Raw genomic sequence first — 12,205 nt, 5'->3', positions numbered from 1 at the left:
CACTGGAAGGTCCATGGTTCCTGGATCAGATCCCAGACTTATTGGTTCATCAGTTGGGACTTTTCCACCAGTCCCTACACACCTTAAAATTGACGGCTTGGCTCCTCCTCTTCCGACTATAGTCAGGAATCATACCTTGGACCCGGAAGTTGTACACATTTTATCCTCGGCCCACAAGTCTGCTACAAAGAAGTTGTATTCTAGCAAATGGAAAAGATTTGCTATTTGGGCTCAACTCCGGGGTCTGGATCCCATCACTATACCCGTATCAGAAGTACTGAAATTTCTAACCTCTCTTTTCAATCAAGGCTCTTCAGTATCAACCATTAAGGTTTAATTGGCAGCTATTTCCAATTTTCACGAATCTATAAACCCACCTTTAATGAGCAACAGATTATGTAAGACCTTCTTGAAAGGTGCTGCGCTTTTAAGACCTCCGATTTCTCATCCTGCTCCTCCATGGGATCTCGATGTGGTGTTACGCGCCTTAACTTCCTCCCCCTTCGAACCGGCAGCAACATGTGATTTAAAATTTCTATCGTGGAAAACTGCCTTTCTGGTGGCGATTACTTCTGCCAGAAGGGTTTCAGAGCTTCAAGCTTTGTCTGTAAAACCTCCGTACTTGGTTTTTCACAAAGATAGAGTATCTCTCAGGCCAAATCCATCATTCGTCCCTAAAGTTTGTTCCAGTTTCTGCCTACAACAGTCATTAGAACTTCCAGTCTTCTTTCCGAAGTATTCTAACAAAGTGGAATACATATTCCACACATTAGATGTCCACAGGCAATTACGTTTTTATTTAGATAGGACCAAACAAACGAGGAAAACAGATCAGTTGTTTGTATCCTTTTCAGACAATAAATTGGGCAAACCCGTCACAAAGGTCACTATTGCCAAATGGATCAGGGACTGTATTACTCAAGCTTATTCTTCTTCTAATATAGAGCTTACCACCTCTGTCAAAGCTCATTCTACAAGAGCTATGGCTACCTCAATAGCATTCCATTCTAAGCTTGCCATTAGTGACATTTGTGCTGCGGCTACGTGGTCTTCCCCGCACACTTTCATTTCTCATTACAAATTGGATGTGGCATCTAGAGGACGAGCTTCATTTGGTTCCACAGTGCTCAGGAGTGTTTTCCAGTGAGCCACCCAGGATTTAGGTGCTAGGGACGCTGTCCCATCAGTACTGAATGTAGGCGAGATAGGATCACATAACATCTTTTAGTTATGTACTTACCATAACTTTAGATGTTTGGGATCCATCTCACTACATTCTAACTCCCGCCTCCCCCCTTCCTTGGAGATCAGAGGAAATCAGAAGGTCCGAATCCTGTTGTTTCATCTTGAAACATCTGGCAATGTTATATAAACAAGTTGTGTGTGTGTGCATGAATACGGACAAACAAGATCTGGGGGATTAGTGGTGGTGCATCCTGGGATAAGAAATAGCTCAGCCAATAAGAGGCCTCGCTCTATAGCATAGCGTGCCGAGTCGGAGCCGAGGGATCGGCTCCGAGCCCATCAGTACTGAATGTAGGCGAGATGGATCCCAAACATCTAAAGTTATGGTAAGTACATAACTAAAAGTTATGTACCTACCATAACGTTCCATGTTAGTTGTCTTCTCTCGCCTTCTTTCTTGCTGGATGGGTTCGGAGCCGATCCTCTGCTCCGACTCGGCACTTGCTAAGCTCGAGAGCTAATTTTACCAGCTCGAGGCAACCCTATATCCCATGGTGCAAGGCGGAGACTACCCAGATCTCATTTGGTAGCTAAGGAAATAGTAATATATTCTTCCAACTGTAGAGAAGGAAGAAAAAGTAACAATACTAAATAACATCATAATCCTCTAGAAAGGATCAAGCTAATCTAGTGACACTAGAAGCTGAATAGCTAGAAAAGGAATAAAACCTCTTAATAGAAGAGGCATAATCTTCTCGGTCTGACCAGGCTAGGGGGATGGAGGGCAGGACGCAAGAAAGAAGGCGAGAGAAGACAACTCACATGGAACGTTATGGTAGGTACATAACTTCTTAATGTTAAGTTGTCAATCTCACCTTCATTCTTGCTGGATGGGACCGTGTCCCTAGCACCTCTATCCTGGGTGGTTCAATGGAACAGACTCTTGAGAACGATGGAACCAAAATTAGCTCCGTCTCTGGAGGCCAAGTCTAATTTGTAATGTGAAACAAAGGTATGAGGAGAGGCCCATGTGGCTGCTGCACAAATAGTGTCTATTGGAAGTCTAGCTTGAAAAGCTGTCGATGTAGCTAGAGCTCTAGTAGAATGGGCTTTTGGCTTAGAAATCAACTCTTTGCCTCTGAGCTGATAAATGTAAGTAATCACAGAAGACAGCCATCTAGATAAAGTCACCTTGGAAACTGGAAGGCCTTTCCTGTTCTCTGCATAGGATAGAAACAGTTGATCAGATTTCCTAAAAGGTTTAGTTTTATCCAGATAATATCTGAGCTGGCGGTGAACATAAAGACAATGTAACTTTTGTTCCGCTCTATCAGAATAATTCAGGAAAAACACTGGAAGATCAATGGATTGATTTAAGTTGGTCTGCGATGCCACTTTTGGTAAGAAAGACGAATTAGTCCTTAGAGATACCCTATCTTTGTGGAAGACAGAGAGCATGAAGCTCAGATACTCTCCTGGCGGAAGTAATGGCAACTAGAAAAAGTGTCTTCCAGGAAAGAAATTTCAAAGAACAGGCAGACGCAGGTTCGAAAGGGGGAAGAATCAAGGATGTTAAAATTAAATTTAGATCCCACTGTGGTGGGGGGTCTCTAATCGGAGCTTTAAGTAAAAAGATACCTCGAAGGAATGCCTTGCAAAGTTTATGTGACAATGTTGTGGTCCAAAAGGCCTATATGAAAATTCAAAATGGCTGCCAGCTGAACTTTTACTGGGGAGGAAGAGGATCCTGAATGAAAAATCTCTGCTAGGAAGTCCAAGACCGAATGAATCGGAGCAGTATAGGGGTGTATGTTCCTAGCTTTTGCCCAGAAGGAGAAATGTCGCCATTTACTAGTGTAAATCTTTCTGGAAGAAGATTTTAGGGAAGCTACTAGGATATCCCGGACAGGATTAGAAATCATAGGAAGCCTGGCTAAGGATGGAAGTGGAGCAACCAAGCAGTGAGAGGTTGAGAGAAGGTATGGATTGGTGCAGCTGCCCCGACTGGTGGGTCAGAAGATCTGGAACCGGGTCCAGATGCCATGGCTGTACCAAGAGATAACGATGTAGGAACGGAAACCATATCTGTCGAGGCCAATAAGGGGCAATGAGAATCAACTTGGCTCTCAAGGCGGTTGCTTTCTGAATTAGTTGAGGTATCAGCGGAAAGGGGGGAAAGGCATAAAGAAGTCCCCAGGGCCAATCTTGGGTTAGAGCATCTCTGGGGGGATGGCCTGGAAGGGGAAAGAGAGAGAAACAGTCTGGGCATTTGCTGTTTTGAGGTGTAGCGAAAAGGTCGCAGCAAGGAAGGCCCCACTTCTGAAAAATCTCTTCCGTCACTGACTGTTTGAGAGACCACTCGTGAGGCATGAGAACAGCTCTGCTCAATCTGTCCGCTATGATGTTGGATTTCCCGGTAATATGCGTTGCTATCAGAAACCGCTGAGAAGAGATTGCCCATTGCCAAAGTCTGACAGCCTCTCGACACAGTGGATAGGACTTGGTTCCACCCTGTTTGTTGCAATACCACACTACAGACATATTGTCCGTTTGGACTGCAGTAGTTCCCAGGGGAAGAGAGTCGTTGAGGGCTTGCAACGTTAAAAGCACCGCTCTCATCTCCAGGACATTTATGTGCAGATGGTATTCGAAAGGTTGCCAAGTGCCATGGACCATTCTGCCCTGATAATGCCCCCCCCACCCGATCAGGGAGGCGTCCGATGTAACCGTGGCAACCAGGGCAGGAGGAACAAGGGGTCTGCCCTGATGGACTTGAGGGGACGACATCCACCAGGTCAGATGCCTTTTGCAAGTTGGAGTTATTGTGATCTTGTGACGCATGGGAAGTTGTTGAAAAGACCATTGGGCGAATAGCATCCATTGTAGAAGACGCATGTAAAAGCAGGCAAAGGGAAGAAGTGTTATGGCGGCCGCCATAAGACCCAATACTTTCAGAGCAAATCTGGCCTGAATTTTGTTGCTGAGAAGAATCACCTGGACGTGACTTTGAATGTCCAAGATCCTTTGGTCTGTTAAATTTGCTGAAAGTTGTACGGTGTCCAATTTTGCGCCTATAAAAGTAATAGATTGACAAGGCAGATTTTTCGAAATTTATAGAAATCCCTAGCCCTCTGCAAATGTGAATGGTGTAATCCCTGGCTTGGAGAAGTTGATGCCTGGTGGTGGCAGTGAGGAGCCAGTCGTCTAGATATGGAAACACCTGGAATCCTTGACGTCTCAGGTGAGCCGTAACTGCTGCCATACATTTGGTGAACACTCTGGGGGCTGTAGTGAGTCCAAAGGGCAGGGCCCTGAATTGGAAGTGACTGGTCCCCAGCCGAAAGGGGTGAAATCTTCTGGAGCATCTGTGAATATTTATGTGATAGTACGCATCCTGAAGATCTATCGAGCACATCCAATTGTCCTTGCCCAGAAAGGGTAGAATGGACTGAAGCGTGACCATCCGGAATCTTGATTTCTTTACAAACTTGTTCAGTTTGCTCAGATCTAATATTGGTCTCCAGTCCCCTGTCTTTTTTGGAACTAAAAAGAACCTTGAGTAGATTCCGGATCCTATCTGGTCCGCTGGGACTGGCTGGATGGCTCTTTTTGCTAGCAGTTTTGATATTTCTAGTACTGCTAGTTCCCTTAGACCGGGTGGAACGTATGGAAGGGTTCCCTTTTGCTGAATTGGAGTTTGAATAAAGGGAATTTTGTAACCCTCGGATATAATAGACTGTACCCATTTGTCTTGAGAAAGGGAAAGCCAGGCTATTGGGTACAGCGATAATCTTCCCCCGACTGCCTCCGAAGGTGGACAATCGGGCAACATCTCAGGGATGCTGGAAGGGTTTGTCAGAAAGAGGCTCTCTGCTACCCTGATTCTATGGACCCCCTCTGCCCCTAGGGTGGCATCTATTATTGTTACCCCCTTTGCCTCTGGGGGTAAACTGACTTCGTGCGTCAGGCGTGACTCCTTGAGATTTGCGGAACCACATCTTCCCTCCCTTCTGTCCTTTGGGGTAAGGTCTTGAAGGGGTGGAGAAACGGACTCCTACGGCAGAGAGAGTCTTGCCATCTTGTTCGCATCTAGTCAAAGTGTCTTTCACTTGAGGTCCAAACAAGGTTGAACCATCAAAAGGGGAGTTTGTGAAGGACGCCTTGAAGGGGGTCTGCAAAATTACAAAGCCGCATCCAGGACTGACGCCTTAAAGCCACTCCTGTGCCTGCGGCCCTACTCGCTCCATTGGCTGCATAAGAAATGAGCCGCATAGAGGAGTTAACAATGGAGTTAAGGATTCCTAGCTGTGAGCTAATCTTATCCTGAGACCCAACAGCTGACGGATCCTGTAAAACTTCTCCCAACTCTTTAAGAACATCTCTTTGAAGGCGGGTGAAGTGGCACAGGTAGTTCAGCGATCTCATGGCAAAAGTCGCTGAAGAAAAAAATCTGCTTGCCGTACCTGTCCATAGTCCTAGAATCCTTGTTAGGAGGATGGACAGGTACTGAAGGATCAGCTAGTTCCTTCTTGGTGGCAGCAGCCACCACCATGGCATCAACTGGGACACCCTTTGTCAAATATTGTCTATCTGGTGGGGCCGTAATGAATTTAGAAGGCCTCCTAAGAATAGGTTCCACCGAATCCGGAGCCATCCACGCCTTCCGAGCCACTACATCCATAAGAGGGTCGAAAGGCGGAGACACCCAGGAGGTGGAGGGTCGAGATCCGAACGCCTCCAGGTATACTGACTCGTCCTCGGAAGGATTAAGGGAGGGCCAGTTCCCCCTCTGCTTAAGGAGTTCAAGGATGTCTGAGAAAGAGACATCCTCAGAGGAGGACCTTGGGGATCCCTCCGACTCATCCAGGTCAGTATCAGATGTAATAGACTCGGGGGAGTCTAGATGTTTCCTCTTACATGTCCTCTTACGCGGTGGTTCACCTGACGGATCAGGAGAAGCCTCGGAAGAGGAAGATATTCCCAATGGGGAAACCTGAGGCGTTGGATCTCTGGGTCCGGGAGCAAGAGAGTGGGAAGAGACGTCAGCAGGCACTGTAGTGGGAGGAGCTGATGGAACTGTCCGTTGACTAAGCCCAGGGGCTAGTACACTCCTCATCACCTCGAAGGCTCCCCCATCAGAGAGACCAGAAGGTTCCCGCTCCGAAGAGATAGGAACTCCAGGCCTCACCGAGAGGGAAAGCTCCGAGGCAGATGGGGCTGAGCTCACCAACGCCGAAGCCCCGAGAGGGAGAACGGGGTCGGACAAGGGTCCGATGCCACTAGCCCCCTCGGAGCCGATGAGAGAGACCAGAAGCCCGGATCCCTCCAATGAAGGCCTCAAGGAGGAAATCGGAGCAGAGGACGATGGAGCCGACAGGGGTGGTATCGGCTCCGAAGCTACAACGGTCACGGTTCCGAGGAGCTCCGGCTACGAGCTCTGCAAGAGAGTCGAAGGAGGAATGTTTGGTGGATGTGAAATAGCTACCGTCTGTTGAGACGGGCCTATGGAGCATTTGGGCCAATGCCTGAGACTTTAATAGTCTACTCACCACTCTCTCGAGGTCGTGATCAGACAGCCTGGACGACCGAGAAGAACGGCTCCGATGGCTCCGCTCCGAGAGCAAGGGTGATCTCGGAGCCGAATGTATCGACTCTAATGAGGGGGATCGAGATCTCTTTTTAGAGATCGATGGAGCCAAAGGAGCAGAGGATATGTCGGCTCCAGCCGGAGCCGACACTGAATGTCCAAGATTGGGCAGTATCGGCGCCGGATGGAGCCGATACTGTGACTGCTATAATGGAAGGATCGGCTCCGGCCGGAGCCGATCTCGACACTGGTGAAGATAAACCAGTAGCCGACGGCTTGGAACTTTCAGCCAAAGGCTTGATAGGTTTCGAGGGCTTCCCCGGCGCCAACTTAGTCGGGGAGCTCTCAGGCTTTAATAAGCCCCTCAATATCAGTTTATTTCTGCGCTCCTGCAGGACTCTTGGGCTGAAGGCATGACAGATAGCACAAGAGTCCTGCAGGTGCAAAGGTCCCAGGCAGTAAACACAAGAAGTGTGACCGTCTGTCAGAGACATCTTCTGACAGCACGAGTCACACTTCTTGAAGCCTGAGACCTTTGTGTCCTTTGACATAACTTGTGTTTCCTCGACACAGCTGTCAAAAACAAAACACCAACACACACACACAAAAAACACCCAATCCAAAAATTTAAACTAAACAGGGATACAACACAGTCAGACACAAACAATCCCTGACAGGAAAAATTTAGGAAAGGGAAGGCCTAAGGCCCAACCTAGGGAAAGGGGATAAATAAATCGAAAAAAAGGGAACACTAACGGGAATAGGGCTAAAGTAAGCGTTAAGGTTAACAAAAAACAACTATAGTTATGAAAATTAAAGGGGTGAGACTAAAGTCTTATTATTCAGAAACTTACCTGGAGCTGGTAAAAAAAGGCACCTCGTTAGCGAAGCGGCAAACGAGATCTGGGTAGTCTCCGCCTTGCATCTTGGGATATAGGGTTGCCTCGAGCTGGTAAAATTAGCTCTCGAGCTTAGCAAGTGCCGAGTCGGAGCCGAGGATCGGCTCCGAACCCATCCAGCAAGAATGAAGGCGAGATTGACAACTTAACATCACAGAGTTACACAGGTTTAATGCCTTTAGTACGTTAGCATGCTGTATTTAACCTCCAGTTTTGCAAAAGTGAAGTCTGTATACAGCTGTGGAAAACATATGGGGCTTGATGCATTCCGTTTCTTCATAACTAGTATTCGTCAGTATGTTCAGATGTGTTATAAGTCAGAATAACAGTCAAAAAACAGACTAACGACTGGTTATGCTTTCTTCTTGACAAACAGGCACTTTCTTTTTACGGGAGGAAACTTGCTCTGACTGTCAATTATAACTAGGGCTGCATCTCTACTTTGAGAGAGTCTTCAAAGGGCTAAAGGAGTGGAGGAATCAGGGGTTTGGAGAACCATCATCTGCAGGGTTAGAATTCAGAACCAAAATTAATTTCACATATTTGTTAATCCTAATGCTCAGACAATAGCCACATATTAAGAAGGGGGGACCCTTTCTCCCCATTTACAGGTGGTAAGAATACTGACGTAGATAGTTTTGGGGACTCTAGCACTAACTTCTGTGCTGCAATTGAATCTTTAAAGCAGTTCCTTCAGTTAAAGGGTTATCTTCAGACAGATGCTCTGAAATCTGAAGCCATGTGTTCGACTGATGTCTGTACTTAGAACGCAGTGGTAGGCACCAAGTTTTGTTGTGTAAATTCTTGTATGTCTGCAACTTGAAAAACTATTCAAAAAGATAACTATGTAAAATCTGTAATCAACATTGTGCAGCAATATAAGAGGATAAAGTTCCTTTAGAGCCAGCTTCATATAGATCCTTTTCAATTTTAAAACATGGCTATATAGTGTGTATGTCCACATTTACTAACAGAATGGAAAAGGTATTGTTAAAATTGATACATGTGGATCAATGTAGTTTTGTGGGGAAGAAACATTTGACAACATTAACAGAACAATGATGATCAAGGGAAGCAGAATATAAGAAAATACTACTGTTGTTGGTGGGTTTTGATGCAGAGTAAGTATTCCATAGAGTCGGCTGGGATTTTAAGAGTAGGGAAATGGCATAATCAGTGTTCCTCAACACAAAATAGGATTAAATAGGAGGATATAGGAAAGGCTGACAGCAAAAATTAAGGTGACAGGGTTACCCTCTGATGAGCTGAGTTTGAATAGAGAAAAAGGAAGGGGTGTCCTCATTCCACATTATTTGTGCTTTACTTAGAGCCACTGTCAAAATAAAGTGTGAAGGACTCACAAATTCAAGAATATAACTGCTATGGTAATTAAGATTAACCATCAATTCCCTTAATATATGTATATCTGTGCCATCGTCCTAGTTATAATTTAATAAAGATTTTTTATAAAAAAAAAATCAACTCCCTTTTTTCCCATGTTTACATGAAGTTGAGGTGTTAACATCAACATTAGCCAAAATGACCAAATAACTTAGAACTAGTGTTTACACTGCCAAGTGTCTAAAAAAACGTAGAGCAATATGAACTTTGAAAACTGGGCAGGAATAAGGAGGTAACTGAAGCACAGAGACTTACCCGAAGCATTGCAAAACTGCCCAGTGGTGTTGTAAACTCTACAGCAGGTTGACTGTGGTTTGACCCAATCAAAATAATCGTCAATCCAGGATGATGGTGAATAACCAATTCTCGTGCTAAAATAGACATCACAACACAACATTAGGACTGTGGGTGCAAGAATAATAACTGCAAAACCCTCTATTTCTAATCAGTCATCTAATCAAGAAACTGACACTGGATCATGATCTCTGTGGTTAACCCTGCCTCACTCAAAAACAGAGATCAAATGCAGACAAAACTGAGATACTGGTGGGAGATCTGATCACAAAGGTGATGAGTGACATGGAATGTCCTTACCTCCTTTGACCTAATGCTTGGGAACCATAAGATGAACTCTGCCCTATGAGTATGAAAATTAGGACACATTCAATAATAAGGAACTGGTGCTTTAAAAATTAAACTTCTGTTGTTACCAGCTCTCATTTCATTTTAGGACCACTGCCTGCTTTAAAACAAGCAGTCTTTCCAAATGGTCTTTTTTCTGTTACACTTCTGTGCCTTCCTGAATAAATTACTGCAACCTGTACTTAATGCAAGCATGGGGCAAACCTTTGAAATCTGCAGCTGGTACAGACCTGATGGCCCAGAAACTTTAACATGCACCCGCATGACACAAAATGCACAGCCTGGCAGTGCATTAGTGGATCGATTTTACCATTGCCCTGATTATCCTTTGGATGACCAACATTAACCACCTGAAATGCGTACTGCATCTAGTACTCTTATACCTACAAAATTTGTTTCAGCTAGAGACGGACTATTATCAGAAAGAGTTAGACTGCGGCTATCCAGGCCCAGGTCTTCTACCTTTTTTATACTTCACTTCTGTGAAGTGGCCTGCCTCATGTAAAAAGATACCTACTTATGTAGAATTTGAAGAAGCACTGAGATCCTATTTGTTAAAAACATCTTTTATCTGTTGTTAAACATTTTACTGTTTTTGTATATCTTTTTGCAGCTTCTCCATTTCTCATTTGTGGACCCAAATGGCCCCCACTCACTTATTAATTCCCCTTCGAGTCACACAGTGCTCTACAGTGTGAGCAAAGCAGATGTGCCTCCCCCCCAGGAAGGAAGACAATATGAGCTACAAGGCTTGTGTCACCAGCACAGGTAAGAGATGGAAAACAGCAAATATGACACACTGTTATTAGAGAGATATTTAAACTCCAAGAACACCAAATCTAAGCATGCACTGGAATCATATGTTGCACTACACTTCCAAACATAAAATGGACAGATTTCCTCCCCAAAACACAAACACACACAGTATCAATTTAGTATTTATTATCTGCCTACATCCACAAACGGGTAGTAAACTTGGGGTACCTGGTCTACAGCTTTCCCACTAATGAGGAATTCTGGCACTCAATCCCTTAACAATCCCCCCTCATATCTGACTGTCCAGTGCAACAATCTCTAACCAGCTCAGGCCTTGGAGAGAACACCATCATCTTGCTCCTCCACCATTTAGCAAATAAACATGTATACATTTCTGCAAGGATTTACAATTTATTTTATTATGTTCCATTTAAGTACTTATTTTTCTGGTTAGACACTCTGATATTTAAATCTTTTTCCGTGAATAGATATAACCTGACTTTACATCCTTCCATTTTAGCTTGCCACAAACTTCAAAATCCATGGTATGAAACTGGCAAAATTGACTACATTAGTTTACAGCTTTACAGTATTCTGATCTTTTTGGTAATGTTTTAGTACTTGCACAAGGTTATTATTCAAATAAAAATATATAGCCTTGCTCCTGGTAACTTATCTTAAGTAAACTGCAATTGTGTAACCTACCATCAATTCAGGTTACAAAACTGCAGTGAGAAATTGGAAAATTAAATCTTAAAAAGCAGAAATGGGTACACAAGAACAGCTCAGGTTAAGTAAAGATAAACTGCAATAATATGAACTTTAAATCAGAAAATAAATAAAACAGTTTCACACAGCTCACCAGCAAACAGTACTAGACTTATGCCAGACCAAGAAAGGGTATATATTAGTCATGCTACAATCCCTTCAGTTCCAACAAAAAGAGCCACTGTACCACTGCTACTGCCACCATACTAACACAAAGCCAAGTGTGGCTTGCAAGGCAATAGTCAGTGGCACTGTTCTGTCAAGACTGTTAGTAAAAAATCGAGCGCTTTATCCTGTGTGAGCTACCACTAACTAGTTTTACATGCACTGTATGATCAGACATTAGATTTACTGAAATGAACCAGACACTCCATGCACTTTCAGAAAATCTCCATCACAACAAACCTCACAAACTGATTATCAAACAAAATTAGGAGACTTTTGAAAAGTCAAAAAAGGTCTCCAGTGTTTCTCAGATAAGCAACGACAGCCTCTTCCTCAGAAGACCAAAGATCCTGCAGTGAACCATAAGGAGAGTGGATCCTAATAGAACACAGAATCTTGTGCTCCCAAAATGAACAAGAAAATACTGAAGATTCAAAACAGGAAATACATCATTAGAGTGCTCATGGACAACTGTACCTCCAAGCAATAAAACAGACTTTCATTACGCCATCAGAAAAATATAAACATCAGTGCCACTAGCAAAGCAGTTCCCTGCCAGTCTCATCCAAAGTCTCTGGCTATTATAACTCAGAAGGACAGACGCAAGGAGATGCATGTTTTAACCACTATGATTGTATCAAAATTCCTGGTTTTAAACAATGAAGCTGGCAGAACTGAATGCAAGAAGTGAGTAATTCAACTAAGATAGCTCAAACGTACAGAAATGAATTAAGCTAATAGGTGCTGAAGTGAGGCACATGCAGTACTAATCTATCACAGACTACGGCATCAACCATCAGTT

The 12,205-nt window shown here is 44.1% G+C and overlaps 1 protein-coding gene across 2 annotated transcripts in view; it reads right to left on the bottom strand.

The window, feature by feature from the left end:
* NPC1 (NPC intracellular cholesterol transporter 1) overlaps window positions 1-12,205 on the bottom strand; it is a 1,151,083-nt gene that overhangs the window by 212,877 nt on the left and 926,001 nt on the right. For both annotated transcript variants that reach the window (XM_044065361.1, XM_044065360.1), the window contains exon 19: window positions 9,328-9,443. In XM_044065361.1, coding sequence (XP_043921296.1) covers window positions 9,328-9,443 — 116 coding nt within the window. The remainder of the gene's footprint in view (window positions 1-9,327; window positions 9,444-12,205) is intronic.

This window comes from Protopterus annectens, chromosome 3.part0, assembly GCF_019279795.1.
Source record: "Protopterus annectens isolate FY-2018-M chromosome 3.part0, PAN1.0, whole genome shotgun sequence".
In the NCBI taxonomy this organism is placed as follows: domain Eukaryota; kingdom Metazoa; phylum Chordata; order Ceratodontiformes; family Protopteridae; genus Protopterus; species Protopterus annectens.
The sequence above is the reverse complement of the archived record's forward strand: the minus strand, read 5'-3'. Positions and strand labels throughout refer to the sequence as shown.